Source organism: Geotrypetes seraphini, chromosome 2 (assembly GCF_902459505.1).
Source record: "Geotrypetes seraphini chromosome 2, aGeoSer1.1, whole genome shotgun sequence".
Taxonomy (NCBI): domain Eukaryota; kingdom Metazoa; phylum Chordata; class Amphibia; order Gymnophiona; family Dermophiidae; genus Geotrypetes; species Geotrypetes seraphini.
Window position 1 is genome coordinate 505,236,046 of NC_047085.1, and position 27,407 is coordinate 505,263,452.

Here is a 27,407-nt window from a genome sequence, read left to right on the forward strand (position 1 = left end):
AGATACGAGAAGGCCTCCCCTGCCAAATAAAGCGAAAAAACAGAGTATGCAACTGTTTCAAAACTAGAGAAGGGACCGAAATCGGTAATGTTTGGAAAAGAAAAAGCAAGCGGGGTAAAACATTCATTTTAAGAACTGCTATGCGATCCCACCATGACAACCAAAACCCATTCCAGCGTTGAATATCATTCCTGATCTGTTGAATAAGCCGCGCATAGTTAACAGTAAACAATTGGGATAAGTCCGCAGGTAAACGAATCCCCAAGTAACGGATAACCCCAGGCGCCCAACGGAAAGGAAACCGGACAGCCAAACGACGTTGGTCTTCGTCTCCCAAGGTAACACTCAACAGTTCAGATTTATCCATATTCACCGTAAATCCCGAAACCCTCCCATACTCCAAAAAAAGATCAACAAGAATCGGCAATGAAACCTCCGGGTCCCGAACATACAACAACACATCATCGGCGAACAGTGCTAAACGATGTTCAAAATCTCCCACCTTCACCCCCAATAGATCCCCATGTTCCCGTATACGAATGGCTAAGGGTTCCATAGAGAGAGCAAACAACAAGGGAGATAAAGGACAGCCTTGTCGAGTGCCTCTCCCTATGGAAAAAAATTCGCTATAAATCCCATTAATACGCACAGTAGCCTTAGGAGCCCTATAAAAGGCTTGCACCCAAGCCAAAAAGAAAGAGCCCAGCCCCATCCGATGCATCACCTGCCATAAAAATTCCCATGCCACTTGATCGAAAGCCTTCTCTGCATCAATCGCCAAAAAGGCAATTTTTGCAGAAGTCCGCTGTGCAGCCCACAAAAGATGCAACGTTCGTCTAATATTATCACATACCTGCCGCTTTTGAACAAAACCAGATTGATCCAAATGTACCAGAGAGGGCAGTACCTTACCCAAACGAAGAGCCAAAACTTTTGCATCAGTATTCAATAACGAAATCGGTCTATACGACCCACACCCAATAGGATCTCTGCCCGGCTTAAGCAAGACCGAAATCCCTGCCTCCCCCATTGAATTGGGCAACGGGGAACCTCCCCGTACTCCATTCGCTACACGGACCAATAATGGAGCCAGAATCTCACGAAAAAGTTTATAAAATTGATTAGTATACCCATCTAGCCCAGGCGATTTACCCAACTTCAAATTAGCAATGACTCCCAAAACTTCCCCTAATTCAATAGGCTCATTAAGCAAATCTCTATCAGAGTCCGAAAGCTGCGGCAGCCGCATCGCAGAAAGGTACCCCTCAATGGCAGTGGAATCTCGCCCCACCGATGGCCGATACAAGTCTAAATAAAAATCAAGAAAAACTGAGCTAATAGCCGAATCAGTACAATGCACAGTGCCCGCAGAATCCCGAATCTTTGTAATAGTCGCTCTCACCTGCTTCAGCTTAATAAGTCGAGCTAAGCGAGATCCAGGTGTGTTATTATACTCATAAATAGTTTGGCGTAGGCGCAACCGCAAGAACTCGTACTCCTCCATCTGTAGTAAGGAAAGTTCTGCACGAACCTTAACAAGATGTTCACATACTAAGGGGTCCTGATGTCTCTGATGCAACTTCGTCAATCGCTCCAGCTGTTCATGAAGTGCCAAAGAACGCTGCGCCCGCAAACGCTTTCGGCGAGCACCCCATTTAATAAAAACGCCCCGTACCACCACCTTCAGTGCATCCCACAGAGTCGCATCAGTGACCGTATTGTTATCATTATGTTGAAGGTACTGAGCCACGGTCGCACCCACCTCTCGAATTACAGCTGGATCTTTTAATAAAGACTCATTAAGTCGCCAAAAACGACGTCCCACCCCCTCCCAATAACCCGCGCAGGCTACCCACACTGGTGCGTGGTCAGAAAGTTGGATAGCAACAATTTCGGCCTGTCGAATCCCGCCCCAGGAATTACGATGAACCCATACCCCATCAATGCGCGCATACGATCTATGTGCATGAGAGTAGTGAGTGTAAGAGCGCTGCGCTGGATGAGACAACCTCCAACTGTCTACCAAGCCCAGAGAAGAAAACAAAGATAGAAGAGCCTTTCTAGCGGCCCTAGTCGGAGAACGAGTCCCTCCCACAGAGTGATCCAGATGAACATCCGGGGTAACATTAAAATCTCCACCCAGATAAACAGAGCCTTTCACAAAACCCACCAATTCAGTTCTAAGGGACCCAAAATATTTTGCTTGACCAGTGTTGGGACCATACAGATTTATAATAGTGATGGGACGGCCCTGTAAGGTAGCCACTAGAGCCAAACATCTCCCTGCCCCATCCCGAAAGACTTGTTGAACCACTAGACCCAGTCCCTTTCTAACCAATATGGCCACCCCTCCCACCCTCTTCCCCGGCACCAACCCCTGGTGGGTCCAGATTTGATCAAAATAGGGAGATTGTAGGACTGCTACATCTCGAGGCCTTAAATGTATTTCCTGGAGTAAACAAACATCCCATTGCAAGCGTACCAACTCTTTAAATACAATACTGCACTTACCCGGACTATTAAGTCCATTAACATTCCACGAACCTAGAATAAAGAGCTTATTACCCTCCTTCCCCTTTCTATCCCCCCTAACCCCCCCAGATCCCACCCCCCTCCCCCCTCCCCTGCGCTGTTTCGAATCCCGAGCCTCAGGATTCGCCAGCGTGTAGAAAGTGCAATCCTCCCCCAAAGGCAATCATCACTCATCCATAAAGTCAATGAAACTTCCAACAAATGAATTCCCCCACAGTCACCATATGCCACTCCACCCCTCTCCATCCTGCACTCATCATCCTAGCACTCCCCCAACCCCTCATACCCCATACTTGCATTCTCTGAGCCCACCAGATCCCAAACCCCAACAACCAGAGAACCATACAACCTCAAACATACACCATGAGAACAGTACGTAAGAAACGAAAAAGCCCCAATCAAAGGGAGCAGTTTCAAACCAATGTCTCCAATTCTCCCAGGCAGTTCCAAGGGCCTGCGCTCAACAGTCCCAGTCAAAGCCCAGCAGCGAGGCAGATCAAAATAGTTGTACCAGTGTCCAAACACGTTCAGGTCTGGGATTTCACAGATTTCTTGCCAGAGCGCAACGCCATACTCCAAGGCTCGCCTTGTGCAGAAGTTGATGCTACTGCCGGAGGTCTGTTCCCTTCCATCGGAGTTCCGCAGCCCAGAGCTCTCATCTCCGCCCAAGCTTCCGACACTGTGGTCACTCGCCGAGATGTGCCATTAATGGTCATCCATATGCCAAAGGGGAATAGCCACCGATATTTATGGCCCCCCGAGCGCAGCACTTGTGTAACATCTTTAAACGCTCTGCGCTTCTGCAAAGTAGACCACGCCAAATCCTGGAAAACTCCCACGGCCAGATCTTTCCATCGGAGAGCTGCTTGTCTGCGGCCAGCCAATAAAATACATTCCTTCAGTGTAAACTCCCCAAAGCAGGCTATTATATCTCTTGCGCCCTGGGCCCTGGGAGCTCCCAGACTGCGGTGGGCCCGCACCAAAACGATAGACTCAGGGACTTCAGCTCCATCAGCCCTCAGTAGATGTGCACAAAAGGCTCTTACCACCTCTTTACTGTCCTGAAAAGCTTCCGTTTCAGGGATGCCTTTGAACCGCAGGTTGCATCTCCGAGAGCGGTTCTCCAAGTCTTCAACTTGTGCCTGCAGTTCCCGGAGCTCAGTCGATAGGCGACCCGTAACATCGGAGGTAGTGGATACTGTGGTAGTAAGATCAGTCACGTGGTCCTCGGAGGCCGAAACCCGAGTTCCCAGCTCACTGACCTCCGTACGGAGCTCTGCAATCGCCGCCCACACATCTCCCCTCACCCCAATTATTTCAGCTTTCAGCTCTGTAAACCAGGCAGCCATAGACTTTTTCGGTGCCTCTCCAGCCTCCCCCCACTTATCAGATATGCCTTCGTCTTCCGACTCGGACTGAGTCACCGGCCCGACCGCCATCTTTTTTTCTCTCCCGTGCCGCTCATCACCTCCGGGCCCGATTTTTCCGGCGGATCGCCGAAAAATTTAAATTTGTCTAGGCGTTTACGAGTCGCCATTAGCAGGGGGACCCCGGCAGCCGAAAATAGCGGCAAAGAAACAACACTGTGAAAGCGCCACTCGCAGATTATCACAAAAGCCCGACGGAGCTTCTGCTTCACGCTGCCATTCAGTGAGGTGACGTCCCCTATTTTAAATTTTATACTGTTAAACGCTTAGAATTTATGACTAGCGTTTTATCAAATTTGTAATAAACTTGAAACTTGAAAGGAAACACAATTCTGTTTGGAGATAGAGAAGAGGCTGGAGACAGAGCAAAGAAAGGAAAAAAAAAACCCAGAAGAGAAGGAGTAGACAGACAGAATAATTAAGAAAATTAAAAGAAATAAGCAGGAAAAACTCTGGATGCTCTTGGGGAAAGGGGGAGAAACAGCAGCTTTAGTTTAGACCCAGTTGCTGTTTAGTTCGACCATTGTGGCCTGTCAGACCAACCCAGCCACCTGGATTCTTGGGTTACACTAGGACTTGTAACATTTCATATTAACTCTTTGCCAGACACTTGTTGCTGGATCAGGTCATTGTAGGGCAGGGGTAGGCAAATCCGGTCCTCGAGAGCCACAGGCAGGTCAGGGTTTCAGGATATCCACAATGAATATGTATGAGATGGATTTGCATGAGATGCAAATCTATCTCATGCATATTAGGACTGGAATTGCCTACCCCTGATGTAGGGTTACCATATGCCTCCAGAAAAGCGCAGGGCCCGGAAGTAAAGTCAGAGAGAGGCAACCCTGACGCAGGCAGAAAGTTCGTAATGCGGCTCGCGCAGGGATAATTCAAGAGGTACGAGGGAAGGTGCGCACGCATGTGGCAGGGGGGTTCAGGAAGGAGCAGGTGGGGGCCGGTGCCCCTACCAAGAATGCGCCCAAGGCGGACCACCCCACCCCCACCCTTCCCTTACTATGCCACTGGGCACCCTTTATATAAAGCTCACAACGGTTCCCCTAAGGTGCCTTACTGCCCTGTTGGCATATCTATGTGGCCAGTCCTTGTCCCTCCCACGTTCAAACGGGCCTGAATTGGACATTTTGAACTTGGACGTTTTTGTATTCGAAAATGGCCATAAAAGTTAGGCACCTTAAGGGTCAAGACATCTACCCTGTTTCTCCGAAAATAAGACTTATCCTGAAAATAAGCTCTAGTTAAGATCAACCCCTGAAGATCCCCCACCGAATGTCCCCAACACTCCCCGACTCCATCCCTGATTCACCAAAAAAAATCGGACTCGTCAATTCAGCGATCGCCACCCCGGTGAGACCTGACATGCCTCTGCTCTGAGTCCTTCCAGAACAACTGCTGTCGCTGCTGTTTTTGGAGGCCTCGGAGCAGAGGTATGTCAGTCTCACGGTGTGGAGGGTCAGTGGAGTTCTGCTGCACTAGGGGTGACGGGAGGAAAAATGCTGCCATGGGGAAGGGGGGGTGGAGAGAAAGGAAAGAGGAATAACTAGGGTGTAGGAGAGGAAGGGAGAGATGATTGTTGTACATGAAAAAAATAAGACATCCCCCGAAAATAAGCCCTAATGCAGGGGTCTCCAAAGTCCCTCCTTGAGGGCTAATCCAGTCGGGTTTTCAGGATTTCCCCAATGAATATGCATGAGATCTATGTGCATGCACTGCTTTCAATGCATATTAATTGGAGAAATCCTGAAAACCCGACTGGATTCGGCCCTCAAGGAGGGACTTTGGAGACCCCTGCCCTAATGCATTTTCAGGGAAACCCGGTATGTGTAATCAATTTTTATTTTCAGAAATAAAATCCAACCAAGAAAGAACAGTCAACAGAAGAAATACAAAAAAATAGAACCATTATACTGACACACAGACCCGGCACCCAAGCTCCCCCCCCCCCGTACATCCCCAGCCCCAGATCCATAGTCAAAGCAGTGGGCTTGGACTCCGATGGCCCACTGCAGAAGAATGAAAAACCCACCCCTATCACCCCCACTCTAATGAACTCAGACCTGAAAATGAAAAGGCAAAAAAAAAAGATAAATCAATAAATTATAATATTCCTCTCACACACCCTGGAGGGTCAAGACATCTAAATAGAGAATTTTTAAATATAAAATTTGGATGTCTAACGGTTTCGAAAATGGCCATTTCCCCGCCTTACCTTTTAGACTTTTTGTGAGAAACGTCCAAAGTTGGACAATCCAAAATGCCCCTCCATAAGTACAAAGTAGTAACATAGTAGATCGGGGCAGATAAAGACCTGAACGATGTTGTTGGTTTCAGTGCGGTGATCTTGCTCCACAGACTCCGGAAAAAGAAGGACGAATTGAGACTTCCATTGCTTTCTATCTGTCCTCATTGCATCCATTAGAGTAAAACCTGAATGTCTCAAACCGTACTTCTTTTTCTGGAGGCGTAAGGTGACCCTACACCAGGAGTTGGCAATTCCAGTCCTCGAGAGCCACAGGCAGGTCAGGTTTTCAGGATAGCCACAATAAATATGCATGAGATAGATTTGCATCTCAAGGAGGCAGTGCATGCAAATCCATCTCATACATATTCATTGTGGATATCCTGAAACCCTGACCTGCCTGTGGCTCTCGAGGACCGGAATTGTCTACCCCTGCCCTACACTGACCTGATCCAGCAACGAGTGTCTGGCAAAGAGTTAATTTGAAATGTTACAAGTCCTAGTGCAGGGGTCTCAAAGTCCCTCCTTGAGGGCCGCAATCCAGTCGGGTTTTCAGGATTTCCCCAATGAATATGCATGAGACCTATGTGCATGTACTGCTTTCAATGCATATTCATTGGAGAAATCCTGAAAACCCGACTGGATTGCGGCCCTCAAGGAGGGACTTTGAGATCCCTGTCCTAGTGTAACCCAAGAATCCAGGTGGCTGGGTTGGTCTGACAGGCCACAATGGTCGAACTAAACAGCAACAGGGTCTAAACTAAAGCTGCTGTTCCTCCTCCTTTCCCCAAGAGCATCCAGAGTTTTTCCTGCTTATTTCTTTTAATTTTCTTAATTATTGGGTAATGAACATCTCTGACTGTCTGCTCCTTCTCTTCTCTTCTGTTCTTTTTTTTCCTTTCTTTGCTCTGTCTCCAGCCTCTTCTCTATCTCCAAACAGAATTGTGTTTCCTTTCAATAAAATTACAGTAGTGTACTACTGCATACCAGTAGAACTACATTTCCCAGCATCCACCCTCAGCTGCAAGCTCCCCCTTCCTGTGACATCACCTCCTTGTGGAAGGGGTGGTGCTTGTTATACTGTACTGTATGGTGCTGACGCCCAGAAAAGTACAAAGCTGTGCTGAGGGAGCCCTGCAAGGAGGGAGAGAGACAGAGCTGGATCTGGGGCTCTGGAGAAGGGCGGAATAATGGCTGCAGGGCTTTCTGCTCAGCAGGTAGGAGACTGGCAGGAAGTGGGCAGCAGGGCATGCAGTGCCAGACAATGCCATCCAGTCTCTTTCTCTCTCTCTCTCACACACATGTTGCATGAGGCAAGCAGAAGAAGAAATGAGCCTGGCACTGCTCAATCCATTCCTGGGGCTCTTCTTCCTGATTCTCCTCCCCTCAAATGCAGCTGTTCCTCCTGCTTTAGAATACTGTCTGCATCCTGGCATCTCTTATATTCTCTTTTCTCTCCTCTTCCCCTTTCAGGTCCTGGGCAGTGCTGGCCTCACCTATGTACTAGGTGAGGGCCTGGCTCAGGGCGCCGGTGATAGAGGGCACCAAAATCCCAAAATTTTGAGGGACAGATGCTGGACTGAGATTTTGGCACCCTTTATCATCAGTGTCCTGAGCCAGTGCATGACCTGGTCCAGCAGGAGGGGGAAGATACCAGATCAAAGGGGGGGGGGGGGAGGGGAGAAGGAAAGATACCAGATTCCAGGAGGGTGGTGCCAATATAAAATTTTGGCTTAGAGTGCCACAGCCCCTTTAGCCAGCTTACGTCCTGGGGAGAGAGATCCTTGGTGTCCTCTTCTTCCCGTGATTAAATGTCAGGACTCTCAGGAGAATGAAGCCAGCTGAAATCTAATGCATTCTGAGCACTTCACATGTCCCTGAGTGTTTCTGGTTTGTGTTTTAGATGCGGGAGACATTTGAGCACATCGCTGTCTCTTTCTCCCAGGAGGAGTGGGGGTATTTAGATAAAGAGCAGAAGGAGCTTTACAGGGAGGTGATGAAGGAGAATTAACAGACCCTGATCTCACTGGGTATTTATTTATTAATTCAATTTTCTAAACTGTTCTCCCAGGGGGGGGGGGCTCAGAAGGGTTGACATTAATTTATTTAGGTACTTGAGCATTTTTCCCTGTCTGTCCCAGTGGGCTCACACTCTATCTAATGTACCTTGGGCAATGGAGGGATTAAGTGACTTGCCCAAGGTCACAAGGAGCAGTGTGGATTTGAACCCACAACCTCAGGGTGTTGAGGCTGTAGCTTTAACCCCTGCTCCACATCTCTTTACAGCTAGGAAGCAACATATCAGCTAAAGTTAAAGATGAGGCACAACATTGCGTTCCTCAGGACATAAGGACTTACCTGTCCCATCTAGGAAGGAAATTTGATTGCAGACGATGAGGGCAGGCACATTTTCCTGTGCTGGTCCAGAGGTAAGGAATAAGCTCATGCATTATATATGCCAACAAGGGGATTTGATTAACTTTTTTTAAAAACCCAATTAAAACACCATTTGTTTTGTGAAATTAAGTATGGCTGTCGGGGGGAGTCAAGGAGTAGGGGTAGAGAGATTATTTGTAATCAATAAGAATAGCCTTACTGGGTCAGACCAATGGTCCATCAAGCCCAGTAGCCCGTTCTCACGGTAGCCAATCAGGTCACTAGTACCTGGCCAAAACCCAAGGAGTAGCAACATTCCAGAGCTGAGATTGTAAGAACTTAAGAATTGCCACTGCTGGGTCAGACCAGTGGTTCATCGTGCCCAGTAGTCCGCTCACATGTTGGCCCTCTGGTCAAAGACCAGCGCCCTAACAGAGACCAGCCCTACCTGCATATGCTCCGGTTCAGCAGGAACTTGTCTAACTTTGTCTTGAATCCCTGGAGGGTCTTTTCCCCTATAACAGCCTCCGGAAGAGCGTTCCAGTTTTCTACCACACTCTGGGTGTAGAAGAACTTCCTTACATTTGTACGGAATCTATCCCCTTTTATCTTTAGAGTGTCCTCTCGATCTCCCTATCTTGGAGAGGGTGAACAATTCCCTTCATTATCTTGAATGTTTCGATCATGTCCCCTCTCAATCTCCTCTTTTCAAGGGAGAAGAGGCCCAGTTTCTCCAATCTCTCCCTGTACGGCAACTCCTCCAGCCCCTTAACCATTTTAGTCGCTCTTCTCTGAACCCTTTCGAGTAGTATTGTGTCCTCAGATGGAGTTAGGAGGTGGATTGAGTTAGACACCAGTCAGTGTCGTACCTAGGGTATATGGCACCTGGGGCCCATCATTTTTTGACACCCCCCAATGTAAAAAAATATTTTTTGTAATAACCATGAAACGGAATAAATGGTCATAATAGAAACAGGCAGTGAAAATTTTCTTTTATTGAACCTCATATATGTAACCATTATTCCAAAAATAATATAAATTATGTCTGAATTGTCATGACATCAGAAGTACATATGGAGTAGTTGCAGGTGATGCTTGGGACAGTTCTGATTACATTACATTACATTACATTAGGGACTTCTATTCCTCCTATACCTTGCAGTTCAAGGCGGATTACAAAAGAGCTAACTGGACATTTCCAGTGAAGTTACAACAGTTTTTGGGTTTTTTGGGGTTTTTTTTGGTTACAAGGGAGGAGAGGTACCTGGATTAATTCCGGAAAAACTTGCAAATTGGATATTAAATTGACTGTACGTTACTGTGTGATATAACAAATAGATTACAGAGTACAAATAAGATTACGTTACATTTCAGGGATCCGAATACTTGGTTGGTGTTTTGGGGAGGAAGAGATTATTTAAGTGGAGGTTTTGAAGGAGAATTTATCTAGGAGGAGGGGGAAGGGTTGGGTTAAGATATCTGGATAAATTTTTTGAAAAGTAGGGTTTTGATTTCTTTTCGAAAAGTTTTGAAGTTGCCCGTTGCTGTCAACAGGTTGGAGATGGAGTGGTTAAGTTTTGCTGCTTGCGTCGCCAGAAGGTTATCAAACATCTTTTTGCGCTGAGTGCCCTTGAGTGGAGGGAAGGCAAAAGGGTTCGGAGTTCTTCTTTGTCTTGAGGTGAGGATCTGGTTTAGGCGGTTGTTTAGATAGGGGGGGCGGAGCCATTTAATGCTTTGAATAATAGCAGTAGAATTTGAATTGAATTCGTGCTTGCATAGGTAGCCAGTGAGAATCTAGGAAGGCAGTTGTAATATGATCATATTTTCTCAGGGAGTAGATCAGTCTGAGGGCAGTGTTTTGTATAGTCTGAAGTTGTTTTATCATGTTGGCAGGACAAGGTAGATAGAGGGAATTGCAATAGTCCAGTAGATCTAAGACTAGGGATTGGACAATTAGCCTGAATTGTGCTGGGTCGAAGAATTTTCTTATTTTACGTAGATTTCTCATAATTAAAATGGAGACAGTATCTCTAATGTTCGAGTGGGTGCTCACCTGGGAAGTAGTGATCATCAAATGGTTTGGCTTGATATAATGGCTAAAGTAGAGAGCGGCCGCACGATACTTAAAGTCCTAGATTTCAAACGTACGGACTTTAATGCAATGGGAGAGTACCTGAAGAAAGAGCTGTTAGGATGGGAGGACATAAGAGAAGTGGAAAGACAGTGGTCTAAGCTGAAAGGAGCGATAAAAATGGCTACGGACCTTTATGTGAAGAAAATCAATAAAAACAAGAGAAAAAGGAAGCCAATATGGTTCTCCAATCTAGTGGCTGAGAAAATAAAGGCGAAAGAGTTGACGTTCGTGAAATATTAAAAAACCCAAGAAGAGGGGAGCAGAAATGACTACAGGGTGAAACTGAAAGAAGCCAAGAGAGAGATACGTCTGGCGAAAGCACAAATGGCTAACAATGTAAAAATGGGAGACAAAAAGTTTTTCAGATATATTAGTGAAAGGAGGAAGATGAAAAATGGAATTGCTAGGCTAAAAGATGCTGGGAACCAATATGTGGAGAGTGATGAGGAGAAAGCAAATGTGCTAAACAAATACTTCTGTTCTGTGTTCACAGAAGAAAATCCTGGAGAAGGACCGAGATTGTCTGGCAAAGTTACACGAGAAAATGGAGTAGATTCTGCGCCATTCACGGAGGAGGGTGTTTATGAGCAACTTGAAAAACTGAAGGTGGACAAAGCGATGGGACCAGACGGGATCCATCCCAGGATACTAAGGGAGCTCAGAGAGGTTCTGGCGAGTCCTATTAAAGACTTGTTCAACAAATCTCTGGAGATGGGAGTGATTCCTGGGGATTGGAGGAGAGCGGATGTGGTCCCTATTCATAAAAGTGGTCACAGGGATGAAGCAGGAAACTACAGGCCAGTGAGCCTCACTTCAGTTGTTGGAAAAATAATGGAAGTGTTGCTGAAAGAAAGGATAGTATATTTTCTTGAATCTAATGGGTTACAGGATCCGAGGCAACATGGCTTTACAAAAGGTAAATCGTGCCAAACGAACCTGATTGAATTTTTTGATTGGGTGACCAGAGAGCTGGATCGAGGACATATGCTAGATGTAATTTACTTGGATTTCAGCAAAGCCTTTGATACAGTTCCTCATAGGAGACTGTTGAACAAACTTGAAGGGCTGAAGTTAGGACCCAAAGTGGTGAACTGGGTCAGAAACTGGCTGGTGGTTAATGGAAGTCGCTCGAAGGAAGGAAAGGTGAGTAGTGGAGTCCCTCAGGGATCAGTGTTAGGTCCAATCCTGTTCAATATGTTTATGAGTGCTAGAATATATATGTGTGTGTCTGGTTTTTTTTTTTTTTTTTCTCTCTCCTTAGTCGCTTTCTGTATTTCTGTCTGTTTTTTTTATTTTTTTTTCCTTAGCTGTCCACTACCACCCCTTGCCTGCTCCCCCTGTCCATTCTCCCTTCCTTTTACCTCCCCTGTGTCCTCCACCACCCTATCACTGTCCACCTTATCCATCAGAAGCCCTTCTCCCTTTGTTTTACCTCCCCCTGTCCATCATCACCTCCTTCCTGCTCCCCCTGTCCAGCAGTAGGCCTGTCTTTATTTTTCTGCCCCCCCTCCCTGTTCATCAGCACCTCTTCCCCTGTCCATCAACCCCTTTTCTGCCCTCCATTTCCGTGTGTTGCAGCATTTCCCTCCCAGCCCCACTTCCCTGTGCAGTATTTGCCTCCCCCCCATACATTACTTCTTAACTCCATGCCCTACTTATGTGTTTTCTGGGTTTGGCTGCTGCGGCCTGCAGTCACCGCGACCGACATTTGACTCGGGCCGCCGCGGCCGACATCCGACTCGGGCCGCCACCCGACTCGGGCCGCCGCGCCGCAGGAGAAGCAGTGCCCAACTTAAAACCCGTAAGGGCGGTCGAAATCCAGCTCGGGGGGGGAGGAAGAGAGAGAGCGGAGAGGCGGCGACCGCTGCGTCTTTGAAGAGGGAGCAGGACAGATTGTAAGCCGCGCAAGCGCACTTCCTATGTGTCGCTACAGCTCACGGAAAACCGGCGCACACATAGGAAGTGCGCATGCGCGGCCTAGCGTTTTATTATATTAGATTACATGTAAATGGTTTGTCTCCTGTGTGACTCTTTTGGTGAATTTTTAGATCTGAAAGCCATCTACAGCTACTATTACACTTATTACAGTGGTGCCTCACACAACGAACTTAATCCGTTCCAGGAGCAAGTTTGTTATGTGAAACGTTCGTTGTGTGAAACGCGTTTTCCCATAAGAATACATGTAAAACAAAATAATTCGTTCTGCAGCCCTGTTTTCCCATAAGAATACATGTAAAACAAAATAATTCGTTCTGCAGCCCTACATTTCCCTCCCTCCACCTCACCTTATATGCAGAGTTTGCCAGCTTTCTTTTTCACCCAGCCGCACGCTTTCAAAAAGCTGTGCACGCGCAGCTGCTGAAGTTGATCAATGTTCTCCTCTCCTGCAACTTCCGGTTTCCGGTTGCGTCAGAGGAGAAGATTGAACAACAGAGCATGCGCGCATGTGCTGCTCTTTGAAAGTGTGTGGCTGGCCGAAAAAGAAAGCCGGAAAACTCGGCATCTAAGGTAAGGTGGAGGGAGATGATGGAACACTGCATTCAGACAGGAGGGTGCTGCTGTTCCCGGCTCACATTAGGAAGCGGCGAGAGTAGTTCCGCCCCCCCCGGGCCCCTCGGGCGACTTCGTTGTGTGAAATGAAGTTCGTTATAGGGAGCAAGACAAAAAGTTCGTTATGCGCAGCGTTCGCTGTGCGAGGCGTCCGTTATGCGAGGCACCACTGTACATTTAAATATAGTGTGGATCATTAGATGAATTTTTAGATATGAAAGGCGAGTAAAACTTATTACATTCACTACATTTAAACTGGTCTCCCGTGTGGTTCATTTGGTGTCATTATAGATGTGAGAGCTGAGTGAAGCTTTTATTACACTCAGTACGTGAAAATGGCTTTTCACCTGTGTGAAGCTTTTGGTGAGATTTTAGACATGAAAGATAAGAAAAACATTTATTACACTCAGTACATCTATATGGCTTCTCACCTGTATGAATCTTTTGGTGAATTTTTAGTTGTGAAAGAAGAGTGAAGCTTTTATTACACTCAGTACATGTATATGGCTTCTCACCTGTGTGAATCTTTTGGTGTCTTTTTAGATGTGAAAGCTGAGTGAATTTTTTCTTACACTCAGTACACGCAAATGGTTTCTCACCTGTATGAATCATTTGGTGAGTTTTTAGACATGAAAGATAAGGGAAACATTTATTACACTCAGTACATGAAAATGGCTTCTCAGCTATATGATTGTTTTGGTGACTTTTTAGTTGTGAAAACCGTAGGAAGCTTTTATTACACTCAGTACACGTAAATGGCTTCTCACTTGTATGAATTGTTTGGTGCCTTTTTAGATGTGAAAGATTATTGAATCTTTTATTACACTCAGTACACGTAAATGGCTTCTCACCTGTATGAATCTTTTGGTGCCTTTGTAGATGTGAAAGAAGAGTGAATCTTTTATTACACTCAGTACATGCAAATGACTTCTCACCTGTATGAATCTTTTGGTGCCTTTTTAGATATGAAATATTAGTGAAGCTTCTATTACACTCAGTACATGTAAATGGCTTCTCACCTGTATGAATCTTTTGGTGCCTTTTTAAATGTGAAATATTAGTGAAGCTTTTATTACACTCAGTACACGTAAATGGCTTCTCACCTGTATGAATCATTTGGTGCCTTTTTAAAGTTGAAAGCAGAGTGAAGCTTTTATTACACTCATTACATGCAAATGGCTTCTCACCTGTGTGAAGCATTTGGTGATTTTTTAGACATGTAAGATGAGAGAAACATTTATTACACTCAGCACATGTATGTGGCTTCTCACCTGTATGAATTTTGTTGTGATCTTTTAGATGTGAAAGCCGAGGGAAGCTTTTATTACACTCAGTACATGCAAATGGCTTCTCACCTGTATGAATCTTTTGGTGGAGTTTTAGTTGTGAAAGCCAAGTGAAGTTTTTATTACACTCAGTACATGCAAATGGCTTCTCACCTGTATGAATCTTTTGGTGGCTTTTTAGTTGTGAAAGCCGAGTGAAGCTTTTATTGCACTCAGTACATGTAACTGGTTTGTCTGCTGTGTGGATCATTTGGTGAATTTTAAGTTGTGAAAGCCAAATGAAGCTTTTATTACAATGAGCACATGTAAATATTTTGTTTCCTTGGTGAATAAGTTGATTACTTTTTAGATTGGAAAGTCCAGTGAGGCTTTTATTGGGCTCACTAGCTGTTAATGGTTTCTTATTTATTTGACTCCTCTGGTGCATTTGGCGCTCTGAAAACAGATCAAATCTCCTATTACTCTTACTCCAAATAAAATTGGTTTTCTTATTATATGGAGTACGTGTAAATTCTTTCTGTTGTTTTTTTCCTTTCTTTTCTCCCTGATTACATTTAGAAGTCACTTGATCACTATTATTATTTTGGAAGGGTTTCTCTGCTAGGTGTCTCTGCTGCTCGGGGATGATATTGAGCTCCCTGTTACTCCTGTCACACTCAGTCACTCCATCTGCTGAGTCTCCTGCACTGTTTCTCTGCTCCTCTGATTCCTGCTGACGATTCCTTCTATTTCTCCTCTTAGTTCCCTGAGAAATATTCTCAAAGACATGTTCTAATTGGCTTTGAATCGGTTCTTGTTGATTCTTTTCTCTCTTCTTTTCTTGCATGATCTGATGACCTACCGGACATAAACAGAAGATATTAATCAAGTGTTAGAAGACAGTGATGCTAAGATATTAACCGTGTTTAATAAGAAGAAGGATAGCTAATGTAGCAATGAACTACGAATGTCTTAAGAACCAAGGTTCTTTCCTATAAAGAGATTAGGTTTTACCTTGCTAATATATTTTTCTGCTCTAAATAAAATAAATATTTGAGCCAACAACAATCAAACGTGGAAACAAGCATGCCAACAGAAGCATTAAGGGAGCTCAAGTAGTACCCCCAAATTACCCCAGTAATAGACTCCTCTTCATGTACTTAAGGTCTGACTGGCATCCAAGTTATAGGCTGGAAGAGGAACATTCTGAGTGAGACAGTAGGCAGGTGCAGGAAATAAATGACAGGGTGGGGGACCAGAATGACACACCTATCTCCTAGAAAAGGTATTAGCAAGGTAAGTGCCTAATCTCTTTTTCTAATGCAATAGGTGTGTCATTCTGGACAAGTGGGACATACAAAAGCCGTCCCAGAAATCTAGGGCGGGATGACTGCCCCAGGATGTAGTACTGAGGACCCAAAGATAGAGTCCTCCCTTGCCGTCACATCTACTCTGTAAAACCTTAGCAAACCAATGTAGAATAGCCGGGCTCGCGTGCAGAAGGGAAGAACTGTAGGTGGCAGTAGAGCTCCCAGTGAAGTAGGAGGCTTACAGAGTGGATTTCTTCTGCAAAGGCTCGCAGCCATGGGGAGATTACCCGCTTGTCCAGAATGACACACCTATTGCACTGGAAATAGCTATTTCATAAAAAATGTGGACCACATTTTTGGATTCCCAAACTTGTAGAATGACAAGTATATTGTTAAATACTTTAAATGGCTAAAGCTGTCGATGAGACCTTTTTTTCAGGCAATAATTCATTCTACAGAAAAACCTTTGATGGCTGGAATAAAACCACTTATATTAAACAAAGAAACATGATGGCAGATAAAGACCAAATGGCTCCTCCAGGCTGCCCATCCGCAGCATCCATTATCTCCTCTTCCTAAGAGATCCCACGTGTCTATCCCAAGTTTTCTTGAATTCAGACGCAGTCTCTGTCTCCACCATCTTTACTGGGAGAATGTTCAATGCATTTACCACCCTTTCTGTAAAAAAGTATTTCCTTAGATTACTCCATCCTATAAGAACATAAGATTTGCCGTTACTGGGTCAGACCAGTGGTTCATCGTGCCCAGCAGTCCGCTCACGTGGCAGACCTTAGGTCAACGACCAGTATCCTATTTAAATCTAGCCTTACTTGTGTATTTTCTGTTCCAGTAGAACTTATCCATCCTTGTCTTGAATCCCTGAAGGTTGCTTTCTCTTAAAACAGCCTCCGGAAGAGCGTTCCAGATTTCTACCACTCTCTGGGTGAAGAAGAACTTCCTTACGTTTGTACGGAATCTCCAAGGTGAACAATCTCTCTTTCTCTACTAAGTCAATTCCCTTCAATATCTTGAATGTTTCTATCATGTCTCCTCTGTCTTCTCTTCTCAAGGGAGAAGAGGCCCAGTTTCTATAGCCTCTCGTTGTATGGCAACTCCTCCAATCCCTTAACCATTTTTTGTCGCTCTTCTCTAGACCCTTTCGAGTAGTACTATGTCCTTTTTCATGTACAGTGACCAGTGTTGGATGCAGTATTCCAGGTGAGGGCCTGGTATAACGGCATGATAACCTTTTCAGATCCGTTTGTGATCCCCTTCTTAATCATTCCTAGCATTCTGTTTGCCCTATTCACCGATGTCGACCGGGTCACCCTCACTCCTTCGAAGAAGTGCAGTAAGTTTGTCAAGCAAGATCTTCCTTTGCTGAAGACATGCTGGCTGGTCCTCATCAGTTTGTGTCCGTCAAGGTGATTGATAATGCGGTCCTTTATTAGGGCCTCTACCATCAGACTCACTGGTCTATAGTTTCCCGGATCTCCCTTCGAACCTTTCTTGAAGATTGGCGTAACATTTGCCACTTTCCAGTCTTCCGGAATCTTTCCTGATTTGATCCACAGATTGGCTATTAGTTGAAGCAGTTCAGCTATAACCCTTTTCAATTCCTTGATTACCCTTGGGTGGATGCTGTCCGGTCCCAGGGATTTATCATTTTTAAGTCTATCAATCTGTCTGCATACCTCTTCTAGACTGACCATCATCCCTGTCAGTTTCCCCTCTTCGTTTCCCGCTTATAGCCTGTCAGCTTCTGGTATGTTGTGTATATCCTCTTTGGTAAATACAGACACAAAAAATGTGTTCAGTTTGTCGGCGATGGCTTTGTCCTCCTTTAGCACTCCCTTCATCCCCTGGTCATCTAGCGGCCCCACCGCTTCCTTTGCCTTTCCCCTTAATATCTTGAAAGAACGGCTTAAAGTTTTTGGCCTCCTTGGCTATTTGTTCTTCGTAGTCTCTTTAGCCCCTCTTACCTCTTTATGGCACCTGCTTTGATGTTGTTTTTGCTTTTTCCAGTTTTCTTCCATTTTTGTCCTTTTCCATTCCTTAAACGAAATCTTCTTGTCTCTATTCGCTTCCTTCACTGCTACAGTGAGCCACACCAGTTTCTTGTTCTTCTTCCTCTTGGAACCCTTGTTGATATGCGGTATATATAAATTTTGCACCTCTGTAACTGTGTCCTTAAAAAGGGACCATGCTTGCTCTAGCGTATTTACAGTGCTTATCCTCTTCCTAATCTTCTTCCTCTCCATGACTCTCATCCCTTCGTAGTTCCCTTTTCGGAAGTTCAGTGCCATAGCCATCGTTCTGGATCAATTTTTTGTTCCTATGTCTAGGTTGAAGTGGATCATGTTGTGATCATTGTTTCTCAGCATCCCTTCTACTTCTATACCTTGTGCCGGTCCTCATAGTCCATTTAGAATTAAGTCTAGAATTGCATTTCCTCTCATATTTTCCATGACAAGTTGTTCCAGGAAGCAATCGCCTACAGCATCCAGCTGGAGTTGCCTAGGTTCTAATCTATCCCCGGATAATTGAAGTCATCCATGAAGTCGTTGCCTCCCTTGCATTCGTTTTTAATCTCGTCTGTCATTTCTTCATCAGTAGTAGTAGTAGTAGTCGGTAGTAGATGCCAATCTTCGTATCCGTTCCATTTGTTCTCAGTATTTTGGCCCATAGAGACTCTACCTTATTGTTCGTTTCCGGTGTATTCTCTCTGTTAGACTCAATTCCCTCTTTTATGTATAGGACAATACCTTTGTGTCCTATTCTGTCTCTGCAGTATAGTTTGTATCCTGGAGGCACAGTGGCCCAGATGTTGTCCTCGTTCCACCATGTTTCCGTGATGCCCTCTCATTGCAGTTTCCTTTCAAATTAAAGAGACTCGACTCATGCACATTTACATTACATAGGTATTTAAACGTCTCTATCATATCTCCCCTCTCCCGCCTTTCCTCCAAAGTATACAGATTGAGATCTTTAAGTCTGTCCCCATACGCCTTATCATGAAGGCCACACATAATTTTGGTAGCCTTCCTCTGTACTGACTCCATCCTTTTTATAACTTTTTGAAGGTTCGGCCTCCAGAATTGTACACAATATTCTAAATAAGGTCTCACCAGAGTCTTATGCAGAGGCATCAATACCTCCTTTTTCCTACTGGCCATACCTCTCCCTATGCACCCTAGCATTCTTCTAGCTTTCACTATCACCTTTTCAACCTGTTTGGCCACCTTAAGATCATCAAACAGGTTGAAAAGCTGACGGTGAAAGCCAGAAGGATACTAGGTTGCATAGGGAGATGTATGGCCAGTAGGAAAAAGGAGGTATTGATGCCCCTGTATAAGACTCTGGTGAGACCTCATTTAGAATATTGTGTACAATTCTGGAGAACGTACCTTCAAAAAGATACAAAAAGGATGGAGTTGGTCCAGAAGAAGGCTATTAAAATGATTTTTTTTTTAGGGAGGGTGGGGGGGAGAAAAACATTTATGGAAAATAATGAAATGTTCTTTGAAACATACACCTTACATTATAAGAGAAATAATATTCCAGAAATATTTATTTATTTTTAGTATTTATAATACAACTTATAGTCTAAGTGGCTTACAGTCAGGTTCTCAAGTGTTTATCCCTATCTGTCCTGTTGGGATCACACTCTATCTAATGTCCCTGGGGGAATGGGGGGATTAAGTGACTTGCCCAGAGTCACAAGGAGCAGTGTGGCTTTGAACCCACAACCTCAGGGTGCTGTGGACGTAGCTCTAACCACTGCGCCAGTATAGAAGGAAATGTGAAGGTGTTTGATATAGGAAGAGTTAAGAGGTTGGGGAGAATAAAATGTTAGTTAAGTTAATGTTCACTCTGTGTGACAATAAGGTATTGTGCCATAAAATGGATCTTTGCCCCTCATATAAGAACCCGAGTATCTCATGCATGCTCAGATAAAGATGAGCCTGGTTTGGAAATTTAGGTTACAATGCCAGACTTTATCTCAGCGGTTTCACCCCCGTCCCTCTTATTATTGCACTCACCTGAGCAGCTGCTTCTCCCAGGTTCTCTTTCCTCTGATCCTGGCTCATCCTTGATGTACGGCTCTTCCCCTCGTTCAATGCGGCATATGATGTCAGGAGCGACGGTCAGAGATCCTGTTCCTGGGGTAAGAAAACTGCATTAGGTTTCCCCAAATTATTTACTGACCGAGTCCCTCAAATTTAAGACGTAGGAGAAATGTCTAGCATAAAGAATTTCACCAACTTCAGTGAGCAAAAATATCCAAACACTCGGTTAAAGGAATCATTTCAAGCCCTGCAAAAGTCCCATAAATCCTCTTTACTTATCTTTATAATCTATGTCCCATTCTAGATAATATAAAACATTATCAGCCTCATTTCATTATGTTTGAACTATCTCTTCCTTGAGGCCAAGGTTTGGTTTAAATTTGGGACTCTTTGTTACAAAGCCAAACACAGTCAGGCACCTGGTTATTTTTTGGAGTAATTTACATTTTTTAAGGTGGTTTGTCCACTAAGGATAACTTCATTGTTTGTGTCTCCTCCATTGTGAGGATGTCTTTACAAGAAATTTTTGCATCGAACAATTGCATATCAGGCTGCCAGTTGGAATTCGGAACTGCGTATTTTGTTTGCTTCTTGGATTTCCGAAAACTATTGAAGACTTCCCTTTACGTAAGATTTTTAGGAAAGTAAAGAAGATGATATTTCTTTTATATTTCACTGTGGTGTACAGTCTCTTGATGATGGAAATCACATCGATATGGAAGGTATTGCGGTCTAGAAATGGATTTTAATGTAATAAGGTCTCCTTCATCTCATCCAAACCGATGTGAGCTCAGAGAAACCTCAGGAAGCCAAAATAATTTTCCTACATCCCCCCTCCAGAGAGAACTTTCCTGCAGTAAGTGTTAACCATTTCAGAGATTACCCTCAACCAAAGCAGTAAGAATTTCTTTTCAATTCTAAATCTAGGTATTTCTTGATATTTTTATCAACTTGTCACCAATTGTGTTTATCCTTTTGTTTGACCATTCGTTCCATATAGTTGGATTACCTTCCTTTAAGGGAATTAAATCTGCTGGGAAGCTCAGTTGATCTTTTGTTTTCAAATTTGTAGAGATCTGGAATGAACTTCCCGACTCCATTAGGCTTTTAGGCCAGCTGCAATTATTTCGTAAATTCCTGAAAACTTTTTTGTTGTCGCAATTTTTAAATGGTTTAACTACAGCCTCAATGAAATGATAATATTATAGTAATTTTTCTTATGCTTTTCTTATATACTTTAGTTTTAAATTAGTTCTTCCTTCTTTTATGTTTTCTGCTATGTACTCTAGTCTTAATTATATGTGAACCGAGTCGAACTCCATTGGGAGATGACCCAGTATATAAATCAAAGATTAGATTAGACCTTCCATTTTTTTTCCACATTAAATTTTTATTAATATTTTCGATTGATAATACTAACAGCAGCAAACAAGAAGTAACATCAGGATATAAACCTAATTGTGTCCGACATAGAATCTAATGCAATCAACAAATATGACACAAGAGCTCTATAAAAGAGCCCCCACCCTCCCCCTGTTGTACAGCAAATCTCACAGTGGGAGCATCCAGTTGACTCTTCAAGACACTCCCCCATAGCAAAACTATCATTCTCCAGTAACCACTCCACATGTTATACATCATTCTTCGAGGAGAATTCATCAAGCTCTCTGCATGGAAGACTAAATCAGCCCTTCAAAAGGAGAAGACATTGGAGCAATCCATTAAACATTTAGAATCACAACATATGTCTGACCCTTCCCCTAGCTCACCCGTATAAAGCAAAAATATGAATATAACTCCTTGCTCTCATATAAAGCTAGAAGGGATCTATTTGTTCAGGCGTCTGGGCACTATGTAGGAGACAATCTCATGGGAAAGTCCCTAGCGAAATATCTCAAAACTAAACAAAATAAATTCCATATACCATCCATACAGTTTGACAATGGACATCCGGAAACAGATCAAACGCTAATATCCTCACATTTTGAAAAATTCTACTCTAATTTATATAAATCAGAATCGCGCTCCTCTACATCGGATATTGACACATATTTGGACCAGATATCCCATCCTACACTTCAATATCGATAGAGGAAATAAAAAACGCTATATCCTCTATGACTACTAACAAAGCCCCAGGTCCCGATGGATTACCTAGTGAATTCTATAAAACCTTTAATACTATCATGGCTCCTCAACTTTTGTCTTACTTTAATTACGTTCACTTTTGCCCCGAGATACAATATAATTTTGCCGAAGCCACTATCATAATTTTTCCTAAACCAGATTAAGATCCCACTCTAGTTAAAAATTATAGGCCAATCTCCTTACTAAATCTAGATTATAAGATCTTGGCTAAAATTTTGTCCACACGTTTGAATAATGCAATACATTCCATCATTCACACCGATCAAGTTGGCTTCATTAAACATAGGTATATAGGAGATAATCTTAGATTATTCCATCATATTAACAATCTAGCCAAGTCCACCTCAGAGCCTGTAATAGGATTGGCCATTGATGCAGAGCAAGATTTTGATCGTGTTGAGCAGTCTTTCCTGCTGCAGGTTCTGAGGTGGTTCAATTTTGGAAATTATTTAATTAAATGGATTGAAACATTATATTGCCACCCTTCTTCAAGACTCTTAATTAATAATACCTTATCCAAACCCTTTTCTTTATCCAAAGATACTCGGCAGGGCTTTAGAACCATTCCTACTTTCAATACGACAATGCCCCCAGATTCAAGGTATACATAGGTCACAGATAAATTAAATTAGCGGCATATGCAGATGATGTCCTCCTCTTCCTGCGCAACCCCCTTCTTTCTATACCAGCTTTCATCCAACAAGTGCGTACTTACTCGATACATTCTGGATAGTCAGTCAACTGGGAAAAGACAGAGATATTCCCACTGAATGATTTGGTCTTCCCATCAGATATAGCTCAATTTCAATTTTCTTGGTCTTCTCATGCTATTAAATATTTGACACATTTGCCGAGCTGCAACGAACTTTTGACCTACAGGCTAATAATCTCTTCGCCTATTACCAGATCCGTCACTATGTTCAGTCCCTCCCAGTGGCTGCCCTTACTGAAGTTTGCAGGGAGGCGCTTTCGGAACTCTTCAGCCTTTCAGCCCAACAGAGGATTCCTCTACGATTTCATATTGTGGGGATCTGGGATTGCCAACCAAGTACGAATCTGGATATATTAGCGACTGCGTGGGCTGAGGACTTGCATTGCCAGTTGACTGCTCAACAGTTACAATGGGTCCTGAAGAACATTCAGAAGGTGTCACCCAATATTACTCACTGGGAAATGCAATTGAAAATTGTTCTTAGACTTTACATTCCACCGGAACGTGCAGCCCGGATGGGGATTACTGCATCGCATTCTTGCCCGAAATGCAATCAGGCTCATGCATCTTTGAGTCACATGTTTTGGGCCTGCCCCGCAATCCAACAGTTTTGGAGACATCTTGGCCTATATACCACATCGCTTTGGGGAAGGCGATGGCTTCCGCAACCGAGAGCGTTATTTGGATTTTATAATATAGCCTCGCCCAAACCCAGGGGAATGTCAACATTTATCTCCAGAGCCCTTTTGATGGGAAAAAAAGCCATCCTCACCAACTGGCTCTCCCGTGATCCCCCGTCATATGCACAATGGAGATCCCTAATGATAGTGCACGCAACACTGGAGAGACACATGGTGGGAGACTTGACTCTTGGCCCGGGTCGCAAATTTTGTCAGGTGTGGGAGCACTTCTGGCAGGACCTCACACCGCGTGCTCGCAGTAGACTTTTGAAACTTTAAGATTTTATTCCCACTCTCAGCTGTTGGACTGGCCATGGATTCTTGGGGAGGGGAGGATGGGAGGGGAACTGATTATATTGTTGAAAATGTTATTTCCTGAATGGTACTACTGTTCGGATTTGCTTCTTACTGCTGGAATAATAAAAATCATTTAAACATAAATATTTGGGCATTCTAATTCATAAAGATGCCTCCCATGTGATGGATTTAAACATATCTAGAATCGAACATCTTCAATCGATTACTAGATGATACCCTTCATACCTCTCCTGGTGGGGTCGAATATCATCAATTAAAATGACCCCAACACCTCAAATTACATACATATTATCCATGTTACCTTGTCTCTGTTCCCCTTCAGTATATCAATGGATAAACACAAAGCTCTCTAACTTTATTTGGGCAAATAAAAAACCAAGAATTTCTATTAGTAAATTGAGAGCCTCTAAAGAAAGTGGAGGAGTAAATTTCCCTGATTTCCACCATTACCATATAGCATCTCTAGTTAAATATGGAGCACATTGGACACAAGATTGTACCCAACTGAACTCCACAGCTTGGTTTGAAACTGAACAGTTTATATGCTCACCAATACCTTTGAGATCTCTACTTACTATGGACATCCCTAAAAAACTAAAAATTTTTACGCTTTTGAGTGCAACACAGCAGGCTCTCTGTTTTTTTGAATAAGTCTGCGGATGTATCAATGTTTAATCTGCCCTCTATGTCTCTCTAGAACAATCCAGCTCTTAAATTAAAAAATAAACCATTTTCATGGAAAACATGGCAAAAAGCAGGGCTCTGGCAAGTACATCAACTTTTTGCTTCGCAAACTGTGATACCCTTTCAATCCATAATTCTACAATTTCCTGGTATCCAACATTACTACTGACAATGGGAATTATTAACTTCTGCTATTGACTCTAAGAACCTGCAATTTCATGTCATAGACTTAAGGGTAAATTAGATGCACATCTCCCTTGAGAAGCATATAGTGATATGGGGACTAAAACTATGCCAGGGTAGACCTGCCGGGGCGTCCGCGTGTGCGGACCACCGGACTTGATGGACCCAGGGTCTGATCCGGAGATGGCAATTCTTATGTTCTTGACTCTTCCACTACTATTGAAAAATGATGTGATTTAGCCATTACCCAAGGGATAGCTGTTTCCTTCATATACCACATTCTGCGAGACTCACATTACCAATTCTCAAAGAAGGTGGCACAACAATGATTGACAGAAATTTCTGCTACAGATTTAATGATAGATTGGAATAGATTCTGGTCAAAAACTAACCGCCCCTCATTATCATCCAGAATCTCGCAATCCTTGTGACCCTGGGCAAGTCACTTAATCCTTCCAATGCCCCAGGTACATTAGATGGAGTGTGAGCCCACTGGAACAGACAGGGAAAAATGATTGAATACCTGAATAAATTAATGTCAACCGTTCTGAGCCCCCCCCCCCCCTGAGAGAACAGTATAGAAAATTGAATGAATAAATAAATACCTAGTGAGAGCAGGGTCTGATAATTCTCCCTCATCACCTCCCTGTAAAGCTCCTTCTGCTCTTCATCTAAATACCCCCACTCCTCCTGGGAGAAAGAGACAGCGATGTCCTCAAATGTCTCCTGCACCTAAAACACAAACCAGAAACACTCAGGGACATGTGAAGGTGCTCAGAATGCATTAGATTTCAGCTGGCTTCATTCTCCTGAGAGTTCTGACATTTAATCACGGGAAGAAGAGGACACCAAGGATCTCTCTCCCCAGGACGTAAGCCGGCTAAAGGGGCTCTGGCACTCTAAGCCAACTTTTGTATTGGCACCACCCTCCTGGAATCTGGTATCTTTCCTTCTCCCCCCTCCTGCTGGACCAGGTGACACACACTGGCTCAGGGCACTGAAGATAAAGGGTGCCAAAATCTCAGTCCTGCATCTGTCCCTCAAAATCTGAAGGTAGAGTGGACTGGTCCGTAGGTGAGGCCAGCCCTGCCCAGGACCTGAAAGAGATGCCAGGATGCAGACAGTATCCTAAAGCAGGAGGGGAGGAGAATCAGGAAGAAGAGCCCCCAGGAATGGATTGAGCAGTGCCAGGCTCATTTATTCTGCTTGCCTCATGCAACATGTGTGTGAGAGAGAGAGCGAAAGAGACTGGATGGCATTGTCTGGCACTGCATGCCCTGCTGCCCACTTCCTGCCAGTCTCCTACCTGCTGAGCAGAAAGCCCTGCAGCCATTATTCCGCCCTTCTCCAGAGCCCCAGATCCAGCTCTGTCTCTCTCCCTCCTTGCAGGGCTCCCTCAGCACAGCTTTGTGCTTTGCTGGGCCTCAGCAGCGTACAGTACAGTATAACAAGCACCACCCCTTCCACAAGGAGGTGATGTCACAGGGAGGGGGAGCTTGCAGCTGAGGGTGGATGCTGGGAAATGTAGTCCTATTGGTATGCAGTACACTACTGTAATTTTATTCAAAGGAAACACAATTCTGTTTGGAGATAGAGAAGAGGCTGGAGACAGAGCAAAAAAAGGGAAAAAAAAACCCAGAAGAGAAGGAGCAGTTAGATATGTTCATTACGCAATAATTAAGAAAATTAAAAAAGAAATAAGAAGGGAAAACTCTGTCTGCTCATGGGGGAAGGGGGAGAAACAGCAGCTTTAGTTTAGACCAGTGGTCTCAAACTCAATCCCTTTGCAGGGCCACATTTTGGATTTGTAGGTACTTGGAGGGCCTCAGAAAAAAATAGTTAATGTCTTATTAAAGAAATGACAATTTTGCATGGGTAAAACTCTTTATAGTTTATAAATCTTTCTTGTTGGCTAAGTCTTGATAATAATATTGTCATTTATAGCTAAAGACACATATGATCAAGAAACTGTTTTATTTTACTTTTGTGATTATGATAAACATGCTGAGGGCCTCAAAATAGTACTTGGCGGGCCGCATGTGGCCCCCGGGCCGCGAGTTTGAGACCACTGGTTTAGACTCAGTTGCTGTTTAGTTCGACCATTGTGGCCTGTCAGACCAACCTAGCCACCTGGATTCTTGGGTTACACTAGGACTTGTAACATTTCAGATTAACTCTTTGCCAGACACTCGTTGCTGGATCATAGAAACATAGAAATTGACGGCAGAAAAGGGCCATAGCCCATCGAGTCTGCCCATACCAATGACCCACTCCCCGACTTTTACTCCCCTATAGATCCCACGTGAATATCCCATTTTCTCTTAAAATCTGACACGCTGTGGCCTCAATCACCTGCTGAGGCAGCTCGTTCCAATGATCAACCACCCTTTCGGTGAAGAAGTACTTTTTAGCATCACCTTGAAATTTCCCTCCCCTGATTTTCAGCGAGTGTCCTCTGGTTACCGAGGGCCCTGTAAGACTGAAGATATCATTTTTCACCTCTATGCGCCCCGTGATATACTTAAAGGTCTCAATCATGTCCCCCCTCTCTCTTCGCTCCTCCAGTGAGTACATCCGCAGTTTTTTTAGCCTTTCTTCATACGTGAGATCCCTGAGCCCCAAGACCATCCTGGTAGTCATTCGCTGAACCGACTCAATTCTCAACACATCTTTCCGATAGTGTGGTCTCCAGAATTGAACACAATACTCGAGATGAGGTCTCACCATGGATCTGTATAGTGGCATTATGACTTCAGGTTTTCTG

At 44.0% G+C, this 27,407-nt stretch overlaps 2 protein-coding genes across 4 annotated transcripts in view; one reads left to right on the plus strand and one right to left on the minus strand.

Annotated features, from left to right (window-relative positions):
* Positions 1 to 7,300: 7,300 nt before the first annotated feature.
* Positions 7,301 to 27,407, plus strand: part of LOC117354553 (zinc finger protein 583-like) — a 56,069-nt gene continuing 35,962 nt past the window's right edge. Inside the window, exon 1 of the mRNA XM_033932276.1 lies at positions 7,301 to 7,430. The gene's annotated coding sequence lies outside the window, so the exon portion shown is untranslated. The remainder of the gene's footprint in view (positions 7,431 to 27,407) is intronic.
* On the minus strand, positions 12,284 to 26,102 carry LOC117354567 (gastrula zinc finger protein XlCGF26.1-like). 3 transcript variants are annotated; one of them, XR_004538217.1, is made up of 5 exons: positions 25,950 to 26,102; positions 25,249 to 25,375; positions 19,892 to 20,011; positions 13,450 to 15,396; positions 12,284 to 12,810 (listed from the first exon to the last, which is right to left on the minus strand). XR_004538217.1 is itself a non-coding variant. In XM_033932320.1 (4 exons), the coding sequence occupies exons 1-4, from the start codon at positions 25,974 to 25,976 to the stop codon at positions 13,559 to 13,561; spliced, it is 2,112 nt and encodes a 703-aa protein (XP_033788211.1). In that variant the 5' UTR covers positions 25,977 to 26,102; the 3' UTR covers positions 13,328 to 13,558. The 3 variants fall into 3 exon arrangements, 2 of the variants coding, with proteins under 2 accessions (XP_033788211.1, XP_033788212.1); XM_033932320.1 differs by lacking the exon at positions 12,284 to 12,810 and having other exon boundaries at positions 13,328 to 15,396; XM_033932321.1 differs by lacking the exons at positions 12,284 to 12,810; positions 25,249 to 25,375 and having other exon boundaries at positions 13,328 to 15,396; positions 25,950 to 26,086.